This window comes from Peromyscus leucopus, chromosome 5 (genome assembly GCF_004664715.2).
Source record: "Peromyscus leucopus breed LL Stock chromosome 5, UCI_PerLeu_2.1, whole genome shotgun sequence".
Classification (NCBI taxonomy): domain Eukaryota; kingdom Metazoa; phylum Chordata; class Mammalia; order Rodentia; family Cricetidae; genus Peromyscus; species Peromyscus leucopus.
The window spans coordinates 27,195,336-27,221,667 of record NC_051067.1 but is presented as its reverse complement, the minus strand read 5'-3'; the positions used below and the strand labels follow the sequence as shown (position 1 = coordinate 27,221,667).

General features: G+C 42.1%; 1 protein-coding gene across 1 annotated transcript in view; it reads right to left on the bottom strand.

Annotated features, from left to right (window-relative positions):
* F13a1 (coagulation factor XIII A chain) overlaps positions 1-26,332 on the bottom strand; it is a 162,185-nt gene that overhangs the window by 103,854 nt on the left and 31,999 nt on the right. Inside the window, exon 4 of the mRNA XM_037205794.1 lies at positions 13,237-13,488. Coding sequence (XP_037061689.1) covers positions 13,237-13,488 — 252 coding nt within the window. The remainder of the gene's footprint in view (positions 1-13,236; positions 13,489-26,332) is intronic.

Below are 26,332 nucleotides of genomic sequence, written 5' to 3'. Positions count from 1 at the left end.
CAGACAGTAGTGACGAATGCCTTTAATCCCAGCACTTGGGAGGCAGAACCAGGTGGATCTCTGTGAGTTCAAGGCCAGCCTGGGCTACAGAGTGAGTTCCAGGAAAGGTGCAAAGCTACACAGAGAAACCCTGTCTCAAAAAACAAACAAACAAACAAACAAAAAAAGAATTCTGGTACATTGAAAAAGACTTCCCAAAATACATAAAAGCAAATTAGGCCGGGTGGTGGTGGCGCATGCCTTTAATCCCAGCACTCGGGAGGCAGAGGCAGGCGGATCTCTGTGAGTTCGAGGCCAGCCTGGGCTACCAAGTGAGTCCCAGGAAAGGCACAAAGCTACACAGAGCAACCCTGTCTCGAAAAACAAAACAAAACAAACAAACAAACAAAAAAGCAAATTAGAAAATGAAAGCCAGTCTATAAAGGAAGAATTGGAAATGGAAGGTAAATACACAAAACATCATTTAATATATAGTAATCTAAAACTGTAAAATAATTAAAGTGAAATTTATAATAAATGTCTGTGTACTAGTGGATTTGAACTTAAAATACCCAATATCAGCTAATATGTGCCATATTGCCAATCTACTGACAAGATTGTAGGTAAATATTTCAGAAAGCAATTTGGTGACTATTTCATTAGTAGTGTCCTGATCTTCATTCTAGAGCATGTATCTACCTATCCAGTGGAAATAATTCAGAGGTACATAAAAATATGTATAATTGCTCAATATAATAATAATTACAGTGGAAGAAATATAGAAATTATGAAATGTTCTCCAACTTTCCCACACAATATTAAAAGCAATTAGCCATTGAAATATACTTGGAAGAAACTTTAATGGTAATAGAAACTGCATCTGTAACAAAGCAAAACTTAAATGTGGAAAAAAGTCAAACGTGAAATATGTTCAGTCAGATATGAAAATCTGGATTTATACTTCCATTATTACTGTATGTTGCTTTAAAAGGCTGAAAAATATGAATTTATATATGCATACTAAATGAAAACCATTGGGTGAACCCAGAAAGAACACAGTGAGTATGTCTAGAATAACTGAAAAATTCTTGGGTAAAAATTTCAAGAATAAGAAAAATACGAGAAAAGGTATGGTGGTTTGAATGAAAATGGACTCCATAGACTCATATGTTTGAATGCTTGGTCCCCAGTCAGTGGAACTCTTTGGGAAGGATTAGGAAGTTGCGTTGTTGGAGGGGTATGTCACTGGGCAGGGGGACTTGAGGTTTAAATAGTCCAGGCAAGGCCCCATGGCTCCCTCTCTGCCTGCTGTCTATGGATCAGGATGTAAAGCTCTCAGCTACTGCTCCAGCACCATGTTTGTGTGTTTCCCACCATAATCACCATAGACTTACCCACTAAATTTTTTTAACAAGGCCCTAATTAAATGTTTTCTTTTATAAGAGTTGTTTTGGTCATATTGTCTCCTCACAGTAGTAGAATAGTAACTAGGACAAGGGTTAAGGTAAATTCTTATAAAAAAACAAACAACAGTTCATTACAGTTTGGGTCAAGAAACCTGAGAGTAGGCTGAAACTCTTCTTCCTGACACAAAATGAGGAAATCATCAAAGATCCCAGGGGCCGTGACAAAGGAGTAGCCAATGCTGGAGAAACAAAATCCACTAACGAGTAGAAGATACCCTATATCTCAGTATTTGTGAATTAACATTGTTTTTCAGTGCATTGGTCACCTTCATAGAGTGCTAGGAACTAATTTAAACACAGAGTGAAATGAGAAAAGACTCTTACCTCAAGGCAACAAACCAACATATAATAATACAGAAAGAATGAGAGATTTAGGTATCGCTATTTGTAATTCCTAATGAAATCATAGAAGTAAGTTGATATCATTAGCTCAAAGAAGAGCTTTGTAATGGATGCACAAGTGCAATGAAATCTGATTCTATTGATTAATCTAAATGTCCATATCTATTGATTGAATCCACGCTTGGCATGAGTGAGGAAGTGTTTTTACTCCACCAAGAAAACATCCAGAATGTTTGAGAGTGAATTCTATCTTGTCTTTAGATATAAGTAACTGCTTAGCAGAAAACGCCGTGGGGGTTATGGGTACATATTTCAGGACACCAAGGCTCAGAATTAGCAAACTAAGAATATGGCAAGTTCTACATGATAATGCAGTTTCAGCAATGAGTTTGTGGTAAAACAAATAAATAAATGAAGAGGATTGCTGAAGACATGCCAAAAAGTTCAAATTATAGACATTAATTTGAACAACAATGAAAAGTCTATAAAGCAAATTTTAGATTGGTAAAATTTGGTTAAGAAATAGGCAACAAGAACTCTTGTTGATTTTGTTATCATAGTTATATAGTCATGTAAGAGTCAATATCAGGGATATATTCCGAGAGATATTAATTAGCCATCTTCATTATTTTCTGAACATCATAAAGTGTTATCGTGGAAATTAAAGCAGTTATGATGCCATTAGGCTATAACCTTATGGGACTACTATTGTATATTCAAGATGGCCATTGGCAGTCATGAGATCATGTCTACATGTGTACACATGCACAATGTGTATGCCATGGTTATTGTTAAGTCTGGGAGCTATATAAATGGATTTCATTGTACTATTTTTGTTAGCTGTCTCCCACACCACCAAGGCAGCAGGTCATTGCTCCAGTGCTCAGCACCATGGTAAGGACAGCAGGAAGTGAGCAAAGGCCCGCTGCAAAGCTGAGAAGTAAACACAGTGTGTTTTGCTTGGAATGTGAGAGGAGTCCAAGAAAATGAAGAATTTCCCATTGTGCCATGGGTTACTGTTGATGGGATGCTATACACCTGAGAGGTGTGAACAGGCAGAGTTCTGTGGCCCACGCCAGGCTACCCCGACTTAAATCCTACCTTCAGCCAGGCAGGCATAATCATGAATCCTCAATAAGGCAAGGAAGTCAAACGGAAAACCCCAATTTTAATTTCAAATTTATTTATGATTTTAAAAGAAGATTGAAGGTAGAAGGCTGCACTTTATGTCCCCTGTTTTATTCAGATCTGTCACTTTAAAATACAGCTGTTCAGAGTGAATTTAAAAAAAAAATCACTATGGAAACTCCCCAAGCTCCCTATTTTAGAAAGTCTAATAAAAATAGGAAAATGTAATCATGCTTATATTTGGCTGTCAGTGGTTGTTTTTGTTTTAATAGTTAATGTTTGTTGTTTTAATATTAGGGATTGGCTTCAGAAGGGGTAGTGAGTTTTATCAGTTTCAAGGGAAAGGTGATTCCTACTTAGTCAAGTGGACTGTGTGCACAAGAAAACAAACTAACAACTAATTAATTGTTGTAGGAGCCTAACAATTTGGACTATCTGATAGACAGTGTGTATGTGCAGGTTCTAAGTAACCCTTGGTCAAGGACCATCATTGGCATTAAACTTGGAGGTAAACAGGTGACACAGCGTGGCACTGGTGGATGCGACACAGTCTCTCCACTCATCTTCCCTGGCAGATACGTCACAGAACACTTCAGAATGCCTTGTAAATACCCACCCTTCCAGGGTGACTAACTCTGTACATGTGGCAAGCAGTAAAGAATGACAACCTCATTTATTTTACTGTTCCTTTGGTGGGAATTCTGAAGTAGTTAAAAAGAAAATTGTGGGCTGCAAAAAAATTTAAGACTCACATATAAGCCTGATTTCAGGCACCCTCTTGGACATTACCACTGGCCTCCTACCCAGCCAGCATAAGAAAGTCTTTACAGCAGATATGTAAGGGCAAATGCCAAGCCCATTGATTTTGTAGTAGCTATATAGCCCCTTTGGGAGAAGGAGGCTATTCATCAGTGCATAGACTGAAAAACTTCTGGTATTTATACAGTTTTAAAGTTAAAGCAGTTCTCATGTCCAATGCCCCTAGGTGCATGAGCTTATCAAGGCAATAGCTGAAGGAGCAAAGAAACCATGGTGGTAGAGAGGCTGCCACACAGGGCATTTCCACCAGCGCTTGGTCTTGCTTCTAATCCTTTAGGAATAACAACATCTCAGGCCTTTCAAGAAGGCAAAGGGTGTCAGCCACTCTTTCAGAGAAGGCACAGATTCATAGGATTCCTTTGGCCAAGCCCCTTTTCATCGCTTGACCTCTCTTTTGTGTAAAGTTGAGCACAAGGATGCAGAGAGTACACAATCCTGTCAGAGGGAGTGGTTTCATCGGCACAGCAAGTGTGTCTCCAGATTGGTGTCACAATATGCTTCTCCATCTCCAGTCAAATCAGAAGAGGAATCAACCTGCTGGCGGTGTGCCCCAAAGGCATGTCAGGGATAACTTCCTGTCTCCAATGGTTGGAACACACTGGACCACAAAGAAAGCCAGTTCCAGAATCTGGCCTTTTATTCTGGAAGGTTCCAAACCACTTCCATCCTGATAGTCTACTGTAGCCATTCAGCAGTCCCTTGCTATGTGGCCATTAACTTCAGTATGGAAGGAGGCTGATGAGACACCAGAGGGCCATTATCATTCTCTGCAAACGTGGTGTATGATGCTACAGCATGCACCAGCTTGTGAGTTTATTCGGTGTGTGCAACTTTGTTGGTTTGGCTGGTTGAGGACTTTTTAGTTTATGTGCCTTCCAAAAGTAAACTATTATTCATGAAGCAATTCTACAAAGAAAATGTCAGGGATTCTTTGCTTAGCTGTATTCTCTGAGGGATGCTGTGCCTGTACAGGCATGCTTTAATTTCTTTTTTTTCTTCTAGGGAAAAAAATTTCATTTGATATTATAGCTGTCAACCTCATTTTCCTTTTTTAAAAATTTATTTTAAGGACATGACTTTCCAACATTGACAAGTGGTCACAGAATTGTGTCTGCTGGCCATCTAATGTTTCTCTCAATACATATTCTAGTTTAATTTCTATTATGATAAACACTGTGGCCAAAACTTGTGGGAAAAATGGTTTACTTTACCTTAAAGCTTTCAGTACAAAGGGAAATCAAGGTAGGAACTCAAGGTAGAAACCTGAAGACTGTAACTGAAGCAGCCGTGGAGGAACACTCCTTACTGGCTTGCTCCCCATGGTTTGCTCAGCCTGCTTTTTTATATAACTCAGAACTACCTGCCTAGTGGTGGTCCTGCCCACAGTGGGCCGGGCCCTCTCACATCCATCAAGAAAATGCCTCACAGACATGTCCACCATCTCATCTGATGACTTTGTGTCAAATGGACAAAAATTTAACCAGCACAGTACACAAAGCCAGTTAGTTACAAATAGCTTCTGCCTTAAAAATACAGTTGTTGCTATAAATGGATCCAGATACTCAAGGTTTTGTCCAGATACCCGGCTTGTTTCCTAATTTTCTGTAGGACCTTAACAAATTTATGTGACATCACAAGGCCTATGTCTTCCTTGAAATATGAGCATAACAATTCTATCCTGGCCTCTGGGGGTGTTGTTCATCAATTCAGCTGGCAGTTAGTCCCTGAGCTCTGACTCTGAGCTTCTGATGAATGAGGGTGACCCTGTCCCTCCTCTCCTTCCCTCTCCTCTTTCCATCTTCTCCTCTATAATTCTCTTCCCTTCCCAGCTTTGTCTCTCCCTCTTTGGGGGGAAAAAGCTCATCCTGTAACCCAGGATGGCCTTGAACTGGCAATTCTGTTTCATCTTCCCTCATGCTGGGATTACCTGTGTGCATCACCAAACCCAAAGGTCACATTTTCCAAAACACACAAGCTAGGAAGATTCAATCTATGAACATACTTTGAAGAGGGTGGAAATTTTCCCATAGACATAAAGACAAGCCAATGCAGGAATACAACTCTGGATTAGACTCTTTCATTTTTACTCCTTCCAGAATTATCTTGTAGAAAAGTTCCTGTGAGCTGCTTGGGTTCTCTTTTGATTGCAGGGCCACATCAAATGATGCTCACTTGGTGTAAGATGAATTGCTAAACAGTCTTATTAATAAAAAAACAGGAGCCAGATATTGGGGTGAAAGCTGAGAGATCAGAGAAGCAGAACAAGCCTCAGCCACAAGTTCTTATTCTAGGAAATCCTCATCCCAAGAGAGAGCCACTTCCTGTATACTCAGGCCCATATCCTTTCTGTCCCTGCCATCTCACTTCCTCTCTCCATCCAGCTGCATCACTTCCTCATTCTTCCTAGCTCTGTCACTTCCTGTCTGTCTGTACAGACCTCCAGACCTTTATGGTTAACTAGTGTTGGAATTTAAAGGCATGTGCCATCATGTCTGGCTCTGTTCCCAGTGTGGCCTTGAACTCAGAGATCCGGATGAATCTCTGCCTCCTGAATGCTAGGATTAAAGGTGTGTGCTACCATTGCCTGACTGCTATGTTTAATATAGTGGCTGGCTTTTTCCTCTGATCTCCAAGTAAGCTTTATTTATTAGAGCACAAATAAAGTATCACCACAACTTCGGATGAAAAGAAGGGATGGCTTAGATTGTAGAATGAGTGATTTAGCTTTCATCCTTTTCTCATCAAGAGTAATTTCCAAGCAGGGCTCATGAGGGCTCACAGAAACGGAAGTGACAGTTATGAGGGCTCACAGAAACAGAAGTGATAGTTATGGAGCCTGCATAGGTCTGAGCTAGGCCCTCTGCAGACATGCTGGGTCGTTTAGCTTGGTGTTTTTGTAGGACTCCTAACAGTGGGGGTGGGGATGTCTCTGACTCCTTTGCCTGCTCCTGGAACCCCTTTTCCTCCTACTGTGTTGCCTCATCTAGCCTTGATATGAGGGTTTATGCCTAGTCTTATTGCAACTTGATATGCAAGATCCCTGACTGATTTGGTTGATATCCCTGGAAAGCCTGCTCTTTTCTGAATGGAAATGGAGGAGCTGTGGATCTGGGGGTGAGGAGATATGGGGGTAATGGGAGGAAGGGAGAGAGAGGAAGCTGAGGTCGGGGGTGTATTATATGAGAAAAGAATGAAGAAAAAGAAAATAGAGGGTAATTTCCATAACCAAAGTAGAGTCCAGAACCTCAAAGAGGGTTGAAGCCATGTGCATGCTCTGGGATTTTGCCCACAGGCCCTGCTGTAATGCCATGTAGAACCAGAGTTACCTGTCCATCATGTGGGCTTTTGGGTCATGATTAGGTAAACACATGCATTATAATATTCTAAGAGCTGATCTGGTAACTAGCAGGCTACTACATAATGGTGGTCTAAGAGCTAATTACGAGCCACTGTTTGCCCTGTTTTCAATTCTAACTTGGTCAGAGGGTCCTGTTTTATGCTCTTGTTTGGCCCTGACTTATTTTGTCACTATTGTTTTTATATTTGTAATTAGATTTTATTAGCTCCTCACTTGTCAAACCTGTTAGGACCTCTATGGGGTCAAAATTCAGTCATTCCCATTGCCTGTCCCTAGTGCTGAATTAAGCCCTGTGCCCTTAAGATCTGCAAATGAGTAAGCAGTGTTGTTGTACAGTGCATAGATTACTGTGTTGTCATGGCCACAGGCAAGACATACCATCTACATCTGTGGATTGATGGATAAGTGGCTCTGGTTTGAATTTGGAATATGGGCTCAAGGGTCTCCATGGGCAGGGGCTATTTGTCATGATTCCTCTGGGAATCCCAGTCCATTCTGTACTGAAGGGTCTTAATGACCATGTGTAATTACTAAGCAAGTAGTCAAAAGGTGGATTTAATAATAAAATACAGGCTGGCCATATTTATTCATCTCTAGCAAAAATATCCAATAAATGGCAAGCATTAATTTCTTTACATCAAATTAATTCAAATTACTCCCTTTAAAGGAAATGTAAATTTTTTATGGAATAAATGAGGCAAAAATCCTAGAAGCTAACTTGGTATTGGAAACTGACAGAGAAATCTGCATACATATTTTTCAGTCATGTTCTTCAACCACTGTCCCCCATATTTTTTTTTCTCTTTACAATATTGTAAGGTGTGAGATTACACGTATGCCTGATCTGTGGTGATGATATGGTTTGGTGAACCTACATCTGTTTCCTTGGAGTTATTAAATAACTACTATAAACGTTTATGAAGCATCAACTATGTACCCAGGCACTTTGTGGGGTGCTGGGAATGTGAGGTTAAATTAAGCAAGGGACAGTTAAGGATGGGGACAAGTTGTCAAGAGAGGAGGACCCTCTGAAATGTATAGTCAATACAAATACTGATATGACCCAAATAAACACTAAATACTGACCCAGAGTACTAGACAAAATCACTAGAAATCTAAATCTTCCAGAACCCACTCACTGACAGTGATGTCACACTACTAAAATGGAACACTTGACATTTAAATAGTGAAATACATTCAATAATTCATAGTTCCTTGGCGGTCAGACAAGGCAAATTCACAATAAATGCCCAACTCGCTTCTGCTTCCTCCATGGGAGCAGTTCTGAGTTCCACATCAGAGAAGAGCTCCCTGTTAGAACAGACTAGAAGCTCCGGTGGCAATATTAACTTCAACACTGTGCAGGAATTCTCCTTGCATCCACCCCTGCCCCCACCAGGCTGCCTTTGCTATCGATCCCCATTAATGATTTGGTGATTAAGGAGGATAAATTGCCTATGAATGTGAAGCAGTCGGAAGGGCCCCCAGGAGCACAGCTGAATTTTTTCTCTCAAATGTGTGTGCTGGTGCAATTTGTCAACCCAGTGTGCACTGCCACATTAGTCCTCCCTGACACACCTGGTATGTCCTATGGCCAGTACCTTGATGCACCTAACTCTGTTTCCACAGCTTTACCTTCTTTGTTATTTTTTCCACTTGTGCCAAGGCCCATCCCTTTTATGACCCACTTTCTAGGGACTCAGTGAATCCCCTGTTAATGCATCAGCATGCACACACACACACATAAGTGCCGTAATTACCAGTCCCTGGGGTCCCTTTAGTGTATGTGAGAGGATCTTCATACAGAACTCCTTTGTGGGTTATGCCTTGGGTGCCAGGCTGAAAAGTCACACAACCAATGAAATGATGGGACCTCTCACTCCTGTTTCAGACACCTTCCCATGAGAGTCCTCAGTGCACATCGAGAGAAGGCGCTTAAGAAACTGTCTTAAATGTTAGCACTGGATAATTTCTGTAGGGAATGGCTACCCAAAGGCATGCAGTTCCCCAAAAGATGGGCATAGCAATCAAACAGAAAAGCTGCCCAGTGAGTCCCTCTCCATGTGAGAAGAAAGAGTTTGCTTCTGGGAGACCCTCGGAGAGAAGAGTTTGGAGGGAGACCAGGAAGAAGCAGTGAGGTGAGAAAGACTGAGATTAGATTCAAGGAGGAGCTAATGGTTTTGTGAGTAGGTGAGACACTTCCGGGTTGCAATGCTATGGTCTTGTGAATATTACATAACCCCCCGGTTCTCTAATGTGGTTCCACCTGTGAGCATTAGCTTAGCTGGGAACTAGCGAGACATACAAAATCTGAAGCACAGTCCCTGACCTGCTTAGTCTGTGGGAACGAGTTCTGACATGACTCTAGGGTTGAGAACCCCTGAGAAGACCCCTCCCACCTGCCTCTTATCTGCAGATAGAACTGAAACCAAATCCTGGAGGAGGCAGATGAATTTGTGCAGCCACTTTTGATGTTGATGCTGAATCTGAGGAAGGGCTGAGTTTCCCAGAGGTCAGCAGATGAGTAACCGGATTCCTAGAGGCATAGATGATCAGGAAGGTAGAAACCCTCCAGGGATTTGTAGAAACATTCAGGTTTCCGCAGGCCAAGGGATTAAGATGTCTATGGCCAATTCCCTGCATTCAGGAAGACAGAGAGGGGACCGACCCACTTGGACTTCTATAACAAGCTTACCTTCTGCTCCTCTGATGACTAGCTCTCTGTTCCTTCCTCATTCCCTCAACACGTGACTTCTCAGTGCGGTGGGCCTGGGCCACCTCTCTCACAACCTTCACCTGCCCCTCCCTGCCCAGGATGATTTGCCTCTAGAGCCAATGTTTTCCAACTACGGCTTCATGAATCACACAAGAATCTTTGGAAAAAACCTTAAGCCCAGGATGGCTGTAGTGCAACCACAACAGAATATCTACACGGAGGTGTGTGTGTGTGTGTGTGTGTGTGTGTGTGTGTGTGTGTGTGTGTGTTGGTGTGGATATATGCATAAGCCAGAGGCATTGGCTCCTCCTAGAGCTGGTGTTAAAGGTGGCTTTGAGCCTCCTATAAGTGGGTGCTTGGAACTGAACACTCGTCCTCTGCAAGAGCAGTATGTACTCTTAACAGCTGAGTCATCCCTCTGCCTACCACCCCAATGTCTTAAGTAAGATGCCTGTACCCATTGCCTATATGCTGTAGTCCATCTCCCTGGATTCTGCCCTATTGCTTCAGTGGCTTCATCCTCTCTGAGATCATAGTGCTATCATATTTCCACAAAGAACAACTCTTTCCTTCTTGTTTCCTTCACCAATTCACCTCTGCAGCAATACTCAACAGTTAACTGCAGTCCTCTTGATCCAACCAAGATACTTGGCTCTTTGCTCTTTTGATTTCCTAAGACCACTGACCATTCCTTCCCAGTCTACTTCGTTCATGCTTTTGTTACTCTAATTGTCTGCTCTTGCTCTTGATGATATAATATTTTCATGGCTACCTCAGTCATATCCTCTAAGTTCTGTGTCCTATGATTCTAATGCTTACTTGATGCCTTCAGTTGGATGTCTTACAGATACCACTGTATTATCATTTCTCAATGTCCTTACAATATCCCTTCCACCTCTCCAGCCTTCCCAGTTCCAAACACATCACTGTCTTCTACTCAGTTGGCCAGAATAGACATCTAGTTATCTCTCCTTACCTCTTCTCTCCATTTCTCCACTAATCTCTAATTCCTCTGCAACCAGTGTTCTCAGTCCAAAACTGATCTCCCATCCACTTCCTGTTTTCAGCTCCATTGCCTCCACTGCAGTTAAATCCTTTGCCGACTTTGTCTTGAAGCGCAGCTGTTAAATGGGTCTCTCTAGTTTTAGTTTCACCTTCCTTCAATTCTTTCTCTGCACAGAGATTCAAGGGGAGGTCCCTGTGCTGTAACAGGGTATATAGGGCACAGGACACCTTGTCACAAAGCAATATTCTGAATGGAAGTACCTAGATGCTGTTTACCACACAAACAAGAGCAGATCCAGAGAGCAATGAAGCAGTTAGATTACGAGTCTTTACCTCTGGGGAGCCCATCTGGGAAATCATTATGCCAGGCAAAACCACTAACACATTTTTTTCTCAAGGGGAGTGACCACACAGTACATGGATGAGACAATCCATAAAGCTGTGACAAACTAAACTTTGGGTAGATGATGTCATTCCTCAAACACCCTGGGTAATTAATTACATGAAGCCTATGACTGTCTTTTTTCAGAGCAAAGAAAATCAGTTACAACTTCTTGACTAATTGTGTAAATGTGGACTTTTAAAATATTAACTTCTTAGACCTTCTACATATGTCTCAGTCTTATTTTCCTTTACTAGCTTCTCTACGGGACTCCTAAATGCTGTTAGTCCTACATTGTCTTTCTTCCCTTGTCCAGGTGACTTCTCTAGGTCTGGATAACTCTCAAATGCACTCTGACTCTTCTCTTGAGATCCACATACTTGCAGGTCATTTCTGCTATCACTGCTAATTCACTTTCAGCCACTTAGTTGGCACCTCGATTCCCCATCTCTGCAAATAGCACACCATGTCTCAGTTCAAAATGCCTTATATATAATTGATGAGATTTCTATAAACAGGACTCCATCTTTGAGCTACACATGGCCCAAGTGATATCTCTTGCTCACATTAACTTTGAATATGAGTCATATATATGTATATATATACATATATATACATATATATGTATATATATATGACACATATATATGAGTGCTGAGTAGGTGATGATGAGAGCTGGTGGGTGGGAGTGCAGAATCCGCTAGGTTCCATGTGCCAAGATCCCTGGAAGAGTTAAGTGAAAGGACAGAGATCTAGGTATTATGTTTAACAAGAGTAGAAAACATTGTTGTCCTACCATTGTCTACATCTACATCATAAAAATCTAGATTCAAAGCAACTTTTTCAAACAAATGGTTATGCAAAATAAAAAATAGCACAGACTCATGTTTGGAAGATGTTTGAGGAGTGATAATCCAACTCTAATAGACTGATATGAGTGGTTTCTTGCTTTCAACTCTTAGATCTCAAACTGCTTCATTGCTACAGATCTAATACCAGATGCCACTCTCAGCCCCACATCATGTATGGAAGCAGCTGGGGACAATGAAATGGCATAAATGGGAACAATAGAAAATCCTATGTAATTTGAGGTTTTAAGTTGACTTGGTAAAGAACTCAATGACCCCAACTCAGTAATCTAAATATAACTAGGTTAAGCTTCTGCAGCATATGTAAATAATTCAAAATAACATTAGAGATTAAGTAATATTATGTTAAAATATCATTGCCTATCTGTATTTGCAGGCCAATTGTTTGTAAAATGTAGACCTATCATGAGAAAAGTAACTATGTGGGATTCTTTAAGCTTTCTGTTCCTGAATTAGGGTGATGAAGTTAGTTCTGCTATTTACATAGTTGTCTTTATTCTTTTTTAAGTAGAGTCTTGGGTTCTATTAGTTTTGAAAGTTGAGTTTAATTAGTCATTTTTTTCTTTGCTTATAGAACAAATAATATACTGAGATGACACCACAGGTCCATAATGAGCCCACTGTGCAACTTTGAACAATCTTTAATTAATTCCTGAAGTAAGTGTGTAGCAGCATTCATTTCACTTATATTGGGGAGTAAATCATGGATCTTTCACACTTTCAATCTTGAGAAAACAGTGTACATTAGGGTGATGATTAGTCCAACTTCACTGAACTTAGAACCATTAGGAGACATTTCCAGAGAGGTTTAACTGAGGCCAGAAAGCCCTGCCCTAGATGCGGTCTCTCCATCCCGTGGGGGAGAACCAAGACTGTATAAAATGGGGGAAAGAACTCCAGCTGAGCCCTGGCAATCTTCTCTCTTCACTTCCTGACTGCGCCGGTACTGTGACTGGCCACTACACCCCTGCCATGGTGAACTTTGCTCTCAGCGATGAGCCAGAATAAATCATTCCTCCAAGTTGCTTCTTGGCATGTATTTGGTCTCATGACACAAAAAGTAACTAATAGAGTCAGAAAGGGACAAGTCCCTTGGAGTAACCCTTTTTACTCCTTCCAAGGAGATGCTTTGGGACCGTGGGAACTTTTCAAGATGAGTACTTGCCCCTTACCTTCACACCAAGGATTGAAGAGAATGTATGTGTCTGTTTCTGGGTCTCTGCGGGTACGCAGGATGCCGTAGGGAGTCCAGACTGCAACATACATGCGGAATTTTCCCACGATGCATTCAGGGGAAGACTGGATGGAAAGCCGCACAGACCTGTCCTCATTCATGATGACCTTGGCCCCCCACTTTCCACTTTGCAGCTCCTTCACTACAGGTACTGGGATGTAGGTGCCCTTGTTCTCCTGAGGGTAGCGACCTATGCGGAGAAGGAAAGAATGGAAGATAAAAACATTTCTCAGACCTCTTGTTCCAACTCTGTAATCTTGTGGCTGAAGGGGGAAAATGCTGTTAGATTTGAAGTCTTAGAATAAATATCACTTCTGCTGCCAAGAGGCGTGATATTAGCTGATTCTCCTAATTTCTTCAGGGCTCCAATTTGCCATGACTAATAAAAACATTACAAAGATAACACTTCTTGGGAAGATATTTCTTTGTTGGCTGATAGTTCAGCCTGTTTTCTGTTGCTGGTCCTATAACAGCACAGACTGGGTAATTTACTTAAAAGAAAAGAGGTTTCTTGGGGTCACACCAATCCTGACAAGCTCAGGGGGGTCATAAGGATGCTCTCTTTCTCTTGTTATGAAATCACAAGTGTTTAATCTTAAGGGTAGGACTTAAAGACCCTATCTAATCCTGACTACTCTCAAAGGCTCCCATACTCAGATTAGGTTTCAACTCTTGTAATACCTCATAATGGAGATGAAATTTTAACATGTATTTGGGAGGAGACAAATTATATTCAAATCACACCATTAGTTAGACAATGAATTCAGTCATGACATAGAAACACCAATTTGAATGCAAAACAGTACCTTGGGGTTATATAGTACCTTGGAGTTATCAGGACCTGAAATTTTACTGTTAAAAGTTATAATAGTTTTTAATAAAAAAAATACTTTAAAATACAACTACTATAAGTATACATCATTGTCTTTAGGGTCAGAGGCCAATATTCTCTGTCTATTCATTGTATTTGTTAAGCTATCCCCTGTAATGGGTTACACTTCCAGTTTATTCAGATACAGCCATTTTTATATTCAACCTAAGCGTGTGTTCTTTGCCAGCCCACTCGTGCCCGAGACTTACACCACGGGCTAGGGTTCAGAATGGAAGTCACCCTGGAAAGTGAGCTGACTTTGAATCTTGGCTTTGCTGCTTCTCACCTGGGCAACCTGGGACCTTCCACATTCTTATTCTCTTGTCCTTATCTTCATCAATAAGTGGGGGAAATAGTGGTCGTACTAATGAGTTCACAGGAAGAAGGGATAAAACAATTCATTGAAATGCTTTATCCTGAGTGATGTCTATCTGTTGTTCATTTGTTTGTTGTAGGGTCTCACTCAGTCTATAGTCAAGGATAGCGTTGAACTTGCAAACTGGCCTGCCTTAGTCCCTCTTGAGTAACTAGGATTGCAGGTTTGTTCCACCAGGCCCAGGTCGATGTAAAATCCTTAGTACATAATTTATCATGTATAACAAATACCTTAAAATCTTAAGCTGTTACTTTAACTGCAGATTAAACAGGAGGTCATTTTGTAATATTTCCTGGCTCATCATAGTTTATGCATAAGCTATCTCAAGGCATATGCTATTTTCCCCTTATTACTCCCATTTTGGATCAAATTCTTATTGCATGGTCTTTAACCTCAGAACTAAATTTTTTCTGACTTTCAAAGCTATAAATAGAAAGTTAACTTCACATAATTCTTTAACTCCTTGGCTTATAATTTAATTTGCTGTGCAATTTGCAGGAAAGATCAAATTCATAGCTGTTTTAAAATAGAATAAATCTCTTTTTCCTTGACTTGAAAAAAAGATATGAGTCAAGTAAGATTGTAAATTATTTTGGTTGGGAGCAGATAGAAATCTTCCAGAGCAAAGTTTATTTACTTCAATTGTTGTATATACAGCATATGGGAAATTCCAGAAACAAAGCTAACTTCAGCTTCTCTAGTGACCAAGGTCTGAAGAGAGTCATTTGATAGGAATATATAAGAGCATTCAAAAGGAAGTAGTTTCCTAGGTTACTGCTGTGCAATTCTATAAGGTTGCTTAATTTTAATAAAAATAATGATTTGAATAGGAGGTATTATACTGGGGAGAAATATTAGGCTCCTGGTGCTTTCTGTGTGTCAGGAGGTTCAGTTAATCACAACTCAGAACAAGTACCACATATACTGATCATAACCCAATAAAGACTCACACATAGTTCTTTGCCAAGAAGCCACAACCTGAGCATTGCAGATTTTGTCTAAACATGAGATACTCTTGGGAATACACTGACTCTGCCTCCAAGGAGTTCCTGCATCAATTTACCTTTAAGAGCATGTTTAGTAACTATTGTCTGTCTTCCCGTGTTCCCCCCAGCCTTCCTTTTCCTGCACAACCCTCTTCCTTGTGCTTGTTGGATGAAGTTTCCTCCTCTCCAGAGGCCATCACTGTCTCTGGATGAGGTGGAGAAATTAAAGACAATCTTTTCAGGTAAATGTGATCTGTAATTCAATCACTATAGTCCTTCTAGAAGCTGATGCCACCAAATGCCTATATAGATTTGAAATGTGTGGCATTTCCAAATGGCTTTGAAATCTATGATCTATGAGACAAATCTACCAGGAAAGATGTGCCCACTTCTGCAATAGTGGTATGACTATTACGAGGGTAACTAACCACTCTCTGATTAAATTTGAGACACATTCCAGGGTAGGGAATATATGCTTGTAAACCTTGTTGAAAACTCATGGTGAGGGAAATCATGGGCTCTAGAGGGGAGTTGAGTATTGCTATAGAGCTTAATTCCCACAATGCCAAGCTTTTCTTCTAAATACTTATGCTGGTACCTATGAATAAGTGTTACTCTCAGCCTTAATCAGAGAAGTCTCTCTTTGTAGTGAACACAGTGGTGAATGTGGAGATTCATGAGTGCACAAGTTAGGTGCTGATAGATGCATGCTTAACCTCAGACCAGTCATTTCTTCCATCTCCTCTAAGGCTTGCAGAGAACTGTGGAAGAAAGGACAGAAAGAAATGAGAGCCAGAAAATAGAAGAAAGGCTTTGAAATGCCATTTTGGGGAGGCAAGATGCAGCCAATAACTCACAGCAGCTTTGAATGACTGAACAAGGTCTGGGCATTCATGGGTCCATCCATAGCTAGGCATGGATGTCACCTAACTCGGTAGAAGGGGAAATAAAGATTGGGCCACTATCATTCACTGGGAAGACTGCTCTCATTGCTCTGCATCTTACTGACTTTGTGGAATAGGTGGAAGGTGCTAGAAAGAACTGGGGACTATGGAAGAAGGGGAAAAAACAAAGCTGCAAAACTGGAAGAAATATGAGGGAAAAGACGAGGAGCCAATTTGTAGTGGTGGATAACAGATGTGTGCACCAGAGGTATGAATCAAAAGGATGAGAAGGCAGAGCTGGCCGAGAGGAAGGCATGGAGGCTTGGGCTGGTACAGATTAGGTTTGCTTTTTTAAAGTAAGGCTGGGCAGTGAAGGGAGAAGGCTGAGCAGCCATGTTAACTTGATAAGTCACGTGGCTGCAGATCAACATCTGAAAACGAATCAGGAACAGGCAGTCATTACATGAGTTCCAAAGGGAGGCAAAAACAACCCCCAATTTGCAGGTCTTTTCCTTTCCACTACACAGAAAGCTGGTTATTAATGTGAGACCTGGCATGTCAATAGGACCTCAGGGTCTTGTCAGCGGCTCCATTACACCATGTTTAATTCTGAGTGTAATGATTTCAGTGACAGCGCTGGGGAAGGATTTTCCATGATTGAATTGTGAGGGAGGAAGTTGTGGCAGAGTAGTATTTCATCTCACTAAATAGCTTCTCACCCTCAGGAGTTAGCATGTTTTAGAGACCACCATCAGGCCAGGCTTGGAACACCCATCCATCAACATGCATGGCTGTCACTGGCCAGGTCTAGGGGTGAAACCCAGTTCTACACAGGTGACTCCCATGCATATGTTTGCTAACAGTGCATAATGCCCATGGAGACATTTTCCTGCCCAAATTGCACAATTTTATGTTAAGGTAGAATGAGAGCAAGGAAAAGGGAAGCAATAAACAGAGGTTCCCCCAAACAGTCCTCACTTTGTTTTTAACAATGTAGCCTTTGCAGCGAGACCTGAAAAGAAGCAGGGGTTGTAATTACAAATTGCATTCCTTCACACCCACTTAAAATTGGTGCTCTCTTCAAGATATCCAAAAATGAGCATAGGTTTACTTTAATTATTGGCTTTCCTTTGTACATTATTGTTTTGTTAGCATATATTCATAGCACACAAGGCAGAAAAGAATGGACTTCATTAACTTTTTGTACTGTTCATTGGATACTTTGGTCATATCTACCAACATATTCAACTGTTGCCATGTCTTGGTCTCTCTCCCATCTCTCTCTGTTTCCTTCTAGCCCCAAATAGTCCCCATTCTAATTTTATATCACACATTTTTTTTTTTTGGCAATTTTTCTTTGAGGCCAGAAAACACTTGCCAATCACAATCAATGCTTAGAATGAAGTCAGTAACTCAGGACATACACATTTTTGCCACCTTTCTGGCAGGTCACCTTTAAGACTATTTTATCTAACATGCTAGACTTGGTAAATGTAAATGCTTAGCCATTTGAGTAGCTCTTAACTACCAGAAAAGTCCAAGAAAAATCCTATCTTCTTTGATATCCACTTAAACATCCATTTCTCCTGTTAAACTGAACTATGACGTGTTCTTACCATCTGTAGGAAACCTGTAAAGTTCCTCATTGCTTCACACTAAGTAGGGCCCCATAAATGTCACTGGGACTTGGCTGGATCACACCCTTGAGGAACATTTCAAGGATTGTGGAAATTCTGGAATGTGGAAATTCTGGATTAAGTGTCTGCCTCAACCCATCAATCCACTGCAAACACAAGAAACACAGACTCGCATTTCCATCCCTTTCCCTTTTTGACATGGCAGTCTCTAAAGAACTCAGGAATGCAGCCTGCTTCCATCTAGAAGGGTGAGTTTCATGAAGCTAATTCATGTCCCATTGAAATCATTTGCTCTTCCCTAGACCCATCTTTCCCATTTTAAAAAATCAATCTATCTCCAAACAGGCTCTAGAAATCTTACACCGACAGCACGATGCATGTGCAGACTGGAAGCCTGAACATAACAGCCTTGTAAAGGAAAGTGAATTTTGTTCTAACAGTCTCAGGACCATGCAGGAGTTCCTAGGGACTAGGATTTCATAGGTCTTTAAGCAATTGTTAGTTTCTAGGTTAGCAACTGTAAAAATATGACACTACTACCAGAAAAAAAGTCAATAAGGTAGAGAAGTCATGGGTGGTAGCAACCCAAAGGAGGGAGTTACAAGTGTTCAAAGTTGGGGGGTGCATTTTGGTGTTAGGACGCATGTTCAGTATATACAAGGCTCCGGTTCTATGTCTTGCACCAGATAAAGTGTCAGAGATGGGAAGATGGCTCACTTGGCAAAGTACATGTGATGTGTTTAACATGATGAGTTAAAAAATACTGGATGTGGTGGTGCATACTTGTCATATAGACATGTGGATCTCCAGGGCTCACTGACCAGCCAACCTAAGCTATTGGTGAACTCCAGGCTAAGAGAGACCCTGCCTTAATATAAGGTGGATGGTGTTCCTTAACTATATTTCCACTTTCCTTTCAGAGAATTCTGTCACTAACCTTCTTTTGAAGTAAGATGCAATCTTGTGAAGTGTCTATGGAACCAGCATGGTTCCAAGACCCTGCTGGGATAATTAGCCCAGAGGAAGACAGAGGGATAACCCAGAAAAGGCGGTGGCTAATAATGTCATGGATATCCAAGGAAAGCCCCCAGAGAAAATGGCTTTGGGATATAATCATAAAGGTAGATGTGATGGTGGCGTACCTAGTTGCTAAGACATGGCAACAGCCTACTTGCATTTGCATGGGTACACAGGCCCAGTTCTCCTCTGGCCTCCACTTGAATGGGCATACATGAGCCTATATCCTCCAACAACACCCTCCTCACTGTGATGGGCAGAAACCCCTGACACTATGAGTCCATATGTCTTTCTCCTTTTCAGTTGTTTATGTCAGATATCTTGCCAAGAAAGCGAACTCACACAGTGGACAAAGTAGGGAGAAGTCTTAGTAGCAGAAGGCGAATGAAAGCATGGTACATCGGGGGAAGAAAAAGAACTCAAAATTGTGTGGCAAAGGAGGCAGCTGACCTGGAAAGGCAAGATCTGCAAGACCTTTGACCATGTGCAAAGGTGTTTGGGCTGTATCCTTGGGAGAGGCTGGATATGGACTTCTCAAAAAATTGAACTGCTTCCTATGGTTTAGTTGAGACTGGATAGAAAGACAATGAAATTGTGAAAACATAGAAAGAAAAGCTTGGGAGAAAAGGCCAGGGGCACTGAATTCTAGGATCAAATCTATTTTTCCTACTGGAAAAGGCCAGCAATTACAGGCACCACTGATAAAACAAAACATTGCCTACTGAGGAAGTCTGTTTTTCTACAGACATCTCAAACAAAAAAATGTCAAACTCAGTAAATAAACCGTGCTTACACAGGATCTTCAACCTTGAGTCCTCAGCACTCCCTTCTCATTCATAAGTCTGGACAATACCCCTTGTAAATACACTTACAGCTTTGTTTACAAAAAAATTGTTCACAAAACGCAAACTGATTCCCCACCTTGAGGAGCCCACACCCACACTTAGCTTTGCTTCTTTCTTTCTCTGTGCATCCATCTATCTTTTAATCCCTGTGCTTAAGATCTATGGAAAAGATGTGGAATAGTCCTTTACACTATGTGACTATCACTGTGATTGGTTTAATACAGAAGCTGACTGGCCAATCACTGAATAGGATAAGGTTATTCAGGAAAGCCAAACTGAGAATGCTGGGGGAAAGAAGGCAGAGTCTGAGGAGCATAGAGCAAACTCAGAGAGAAACAAAATGGACAAACTGTAGCAAGAAAAGGTACCAAGCCACATGGCAAAGAGTAGATAAGAAATATGGGTTAATTCAGATGTAAAAGTTAGCTAGTAACAAGCCTGAACTATTGGCTGATCATTTATAATTATTAAGCTTCTGTGTAGTTACTTGGGAGCAGCTTGTGGGACATAAAAATGTCTTTAATAAACTCCTGTTCTGATCCTTGCTGGCTCATCCTGGAATTCTTTTCTGTGTTGAAGCCATGAATGAACCCTACTTTCACCTGAACAAAGAGAATGCCATTCTCTAAGACAATGATTCTCAACCTGTAGGTCATGACCCCATGGGGGATGTTTAATGACCCTTTCACAGAGGTTGTCTAAGACCATTGGAAAACACAGACATTTGCATTACTATTCATAACACTAGCAAAATTACAGTTATGAAGTAGCAATGAAAATAATGTTTTGGTTGGGGGGTCATCACAACATGGGGAATTGTATTAAAAGCATTAGGACGGTTAAGAACCACTGCTCTAAAGGAATTTCCTTTCTCTAAGGAAAAAGAGAACTTTAGGTGTCAGGGGGACAGAGAGCGGGGATTGGAGCTGTGCCCCTGTCCCTGTCACTGGTGATCCAGTGAGACTGTTTCAGACACACCACTGCAGGCTGGAGTGACTGGAAGAGACCACACTGGAGACAGGGAAGCATGTCAGAGAGCTGCTGAGCACACATGTGAGGCATAAAGATGGCTGCAGAGTGGCCAGAGCTGGCTCTGGAGGGAGGCAGAGCAGAAGCACTGGTACTTAATCAGAAATTGACGTTGGTATTGAGTGAGGAAAACTGAGGCAAAGCTTACCCCTGGTCAGCATCTGGTTCTCAATAAAAGAGATTTGAAGTGCCTATAATGTTCCAGATGTTCACAGATCCTAGGCACCTAGCCATAGAGAATGCAGTCATGTCCTGTAACCCTTGAGAGGTGAGTGAGCTGCAAAGCATCCATCTGGCTACCTAGTAAGTCAGCTCCAAACACTTGGTTAACTGCAGGGCCAAATTTACTGAATAAAAAGCTAGTTTTCTGGAAATTATCTTAAACCACACATGCCTCATTTGAAAGAAAGCACATTATTTTTATTATTTAAGGAAATAAAAAAGGAAATCAGCAGGGAAGCCCTACAATTTAGAGAAGGTTGGTTACAGAACATAACACCACAAAGCAGATTTGATCCTAAGGAACAAGACATCTTGGAGAGTTTGAAATCAGGGTCCTTGCTATCTACACGGGAGCAGAAATGTTTGCCAGGTACTGTGCCTGAGTCACCCAGCCGCTCCCGTTCCATCACCTGCATCCCTGCCTCCCTGTTTGAGTCCACAAGAAGCCACATCCCCAGGCCCCTTTGAGCTCTGCCTTGCATGGCACATCCCTCCTTTCTGTGATCTGGAGTAAGGTTCTAAGTCTCCTTCATGACTTTTTTCTTATTTGCTGGCCCCATTGTGATTCCCGTTCCTGCTGGTAGCTTCAGGGTTTGGCAAGACATCCTCCTCCATGGGCTCTCCTTCTGGGTGAGAAGGTCGATTCCAGTCACCAATTCCTGGGTGGCTTTGTTATGTCACCTGTTTGGATTTGACTGTTTCTTCACCTGTGTTCTATGAATTAAGCGTCTGCTGCTGAAATCTAAAGAAGTTTCCATTTCACAGTCAATAAACCTGAACTCACTCCAGATCTGTTCCCTGTATTTTATATGTGGGTAAGCAGGGGCCAGGAAACAGAAGACTAGCTCTAGGCAGACAGCTCCCTCCAGCCACCACCCTAGTGCAGACAGACTTGGACTCAAATTCCTGTATCCTGATAACTATCTGCCCAGTCTCTCCCATCCATAAAATGCCCAGTGTAACTAACAGCTGAACTATAATGACTGGTAAGGGCATTACAGGATCCAAGCACAGTACTGTTTTCCCCATTATCACATAATCACTAATGTCATAACAGCAAAGGAAACTCACTAAACCCGTGTTATTTATTTATTTACTTATTTTAATGTCTGTGAGTGACCGCGTGGGAAGTAAAGAAAGTGGCTGCTGGTTTGGCGTGATTTGGGAATTTATTTAATCCACAGCATATTTATCATGCACCATGTGGCTGCCAGCAGGGTTCTAGACACTGAGACTAAGGTAGTATCAACAGATAGGGTCATAGAGTATGCAGTATAGAGAGAGTAAACAGACAGTAAATACATGAAGGTATGCTGTGTCAAAAGATGAACCTGTGAAAGGGACAAAGAGTGATAATGATTATAGTGACATCAGGACATTTCAACAGAGGCATGAGAAAGGGAGGAAACAAACCACAACAAGCAGTTGGGGGAAATTGTATTACTATTGGCACAATGGCCCCATGAGGAAAATACTCTGCACTGGAGGAAGCTGGTATGCCTGGAGCAGAGGAAAATACAGGCACTGAAGTCTGAGGACCTGATAACCTACTGTTTGGATTTTGGATTTTATTCTGATTGAAAAAATGTTTGGTGTCCAGCCCAATTGTCATCAGAGAAGCTTCATCCAGCAACTGATGGACACAGATGCAGATCCACAGCCAAACATTAGGCAGAGCTAAGGGAATCCTGCAAAAGTGGGGAGGCGGGGCAGGGAGAGGGTTGTAGGAGCCAGAAGGGTCAAGAACACCATAAGAAAACTCACAGAATCAACTAGTCTGAAGCCAGACTGAACCTATCACTAGGGAGCCTGCATGGGATTGACCTAGGTACTCTGTTTATATGTTATAGTTGTGTAGCTCAGTCCTCTTGTGGGACTCCTAACAGTGGGAACAGAGACTGTCTCTGACCCTTTTACTGGCTTTGGGGACCCTACTCCTCATATTGGGTCACGTTGAAGAGGTGCTTAGTCTTACTGCAACTTGATGTGCCATGTTTTGTTTATATCCATGGGAGACCTGCCCTTTCCCAAACAGAAATGGAGGAGGAGTGGATTGGGATGTGGGAACATAGGATGGGAGGGAAAGGAGAAAGAGGAAACTGCACCCTGGATATAAAATAAATAGATAGATAGATAGATAGATAGATAGATAGATAGATAGATAGATATCTTGTATAATAGGAATAAAAGTTACTAGGAAAAGATACAAGGTTGTCTCAAGTTATTGAAAATAATCATTTTGATTGTTGCATGAAGACTGCAGGTAGGTAATAGAGATTTCTGCAGCATCACTTGACCTCCAGTTGTATTCTGACATTGCAGATTAATGAGAGTTCTGCCCAAAGAGGAGAAATTAGAGATAATGCTGAATGTTTGTATCTGCAGGAAAGGCCATTTGGATAAATTGGTTATACTATGAGATGAAAGCTTTTTCTCATAGCTGGGAGGGAAGTGGACATTAGCACTATGAAAACTCATTTGGGTGGGTGGATGATGGCATTAAAAGTACGGCCAGAAATTCACCTACATTGTCAGTGGTTGTAGGGTAGCCTGCGATACTTTGCTGGTATGGGTTTATCGAGTGTGGTTCTGTCCATCTGTAAGTGTCAAGAGCTTTAAGAATGCAGAGATGTTGAGGGAAAAAGAGGATATTGGTGACACAGGGCTGATTTATTATTCCTTACTGGGTTACATAACATAAGCAAAGAGCCAAGCTGTATACTTAAGACTTTCCCCTCATGTCATCCCAAGCTGTTACAGCTATTTCAAGTGATAAAAGTATTCCCATATTTCTTGCTTTCTGTCCTCTCACACTGACCTCCAGCAACCCAAGGGATAAGAGAGACAGAGCAAACTTTGGGTGGATATGGAGATGACCTCTGCCCTCCCCTACCACCTGTGGGAGGTGGGAGAGCTGGCTCTGAGGTCATGAGAGTGGGAGAATTGGCATTGTCCCCCACCAGCGGCAGCACATGGAAGAGCAGGCCCTGCATCTCACCTGGGCACCACAGTAGAGCTGTTGCTGGGCGCTCAGGTGAGTGGGCCAGGGGGGCATGAGAGAAAGAGGACTGACCTCTCCCCTGCCTCATGTGTCATGTGGTGGCATGGATGAGGAAAGCAATACCCTTTCTCCCCTTACCCCTTGCCACCTGAGACAGGTGAGGGAGCTGGCCCCAGGGTCACAAAAGTGGGAGACCTGGCCCTGCCCTTCACCAGCTTTAGCACACGGGAGAGCAGGCATGGCACCTCGCTTGGGCAGCACACTAGAGCTGACCCTGTTGGTGTAGGGGCGGGGTGGTGGGTGCAGGTGAGCCAGGCCTGTAGGCATGAGTGTAGTGGTATTGTGTTCCCCAAAATATTGTGCACCCTAATAAACTTATCTGGGGTCAGAGAACAGGATAGCCACTAGATACAGAGGCTAGAAAATGGTGGCACTCACCCCTTTAATCCTAGCATTCCAGAGGCAGAGATCCATCTGCATCTCTGTGAGTTCAAGGCCACACTGGAAAGAGCCAGGCATGGTGACTCACGCCTTTAATCCCACAAAGTGAGCCTATAATCACAGGGAGTGATGGCAGAAAGCAGAAAGGTATATAAGGCGTGAAGAACAGAAACTAGAAGTATTTTGGCTGGTTAAGCTTTTAGGCTTTTGAGCAGCAGTTCAACTGAGATTCATTCTGGATGAGGACTCAGAGGCTTCCAGTCTGAGGAAACAGGATCAGCTGAGGAATTGGCGAGGTGAGGAAGCTGTGGCTTGTTCTGTTTCTCTGATCTTCTAGCATTCAAGCCAATAACTGGCCTCAGGTTTGATTTTATTAATAAAAATTTTTAAGATTCCTGCTGCACACGAGAGCAGAAGAGATGGCCCTGTCCCCTCCCTGGTATGCCATGGGACGGTAAGAGCAGTGGAAACATTCCTTCCACCTCATCCCTTACCACCTGCAACAGGCATAAGAGCCAATCTCAGGGACATGAGAACGCAAGAGCTAGTCCTGCTCCTCATCAAGTGCAATCCAGAGAGTGGACCCTGCACCTTGCCTGGACAATACACTAGAGCTGGTCCTGGTGGTGTGAGTGCAGGTAAGCTGGACCGGAGAGTATGAGAACAAAAGAACTGGCCCCACTCCTTGCTGTCTGCTACATTGGATTGGCTAGCTGAGGCAGTGTTGGAGAGCTTGCCTGGGTGGTGATGATGACGTTAAGCTGGCAGGCTGACCAGCCCAGCTACCACCCAGGCCCAGAACCAGGGCTATGAGGTAGCCTACTTCAACACCCACCTCATCTATGAACTGCTGGAGCATGTGAAAGGGCCAGCCAGACCTGCAGGTCCAAAGCTACAGGATCTCCATGACACAAGGCAACAATAGTCTATCTAAGAGGAGTCCCGGTGAGGGCCCAGTATCCATAGTGTAGCAGAAGCCAGAGGCCTTGAGCCAGACCAATTACTAATTGCAATAAACACTTGCAAGTAAAGCCTAAAGGGTCTATACTGTGTGACTTAGTAGGCTACACTACAGCTTCTGCACCAATGTATTTTTTTTTTTATTTATTTTTATTTGTTGGTTTGGTTCGGTTTTTTGGTGTTACTTTTAAATTTTGTTTTTGGGGGGAGGTTAGAGGGTCAGAGGGCAGAAGTGAGGGGACAGGGAGATGAGTGGGATTGGGATGCGTGATGTGAAACCCACAAAGAATCAATAAAAAGTTAAGGGAAAAAGTGAAGGACCGTCAACTAGCAAGGATAACATCAAAAGACTTAGCAAATAAACTTGTCCAAACAAAGCAAAGCCAAACTTAGGACATTTCAGCCCAAACGTCAATTTTTTTAAATATTTATTTATTTATTATGTACACAGACAAGGGTGCCAGATCTCACCACAGATGGCCGTGAGCCACCATGTGGGTGCTGGGAACTGAACTCAGGACCTCTGGAAGAACAGTCAGTGCTCTTAACCTCTGAGCCATCTCTCCAGCCCCAAACGTCAATTCTTAATATTGTATGGCAACAGCGACAGGAACAAGAACAAATCACTGCCAATTCTGACAACAATTATTCATCTTTGGCATGCAATATGTATGTGTAATACACACAAACAAGTGTGAGTTTTCATTGCTACAGACTCAACCAATTATCGCTAGAACAAAAATAAACATAAAAAGTCCAAGAGAT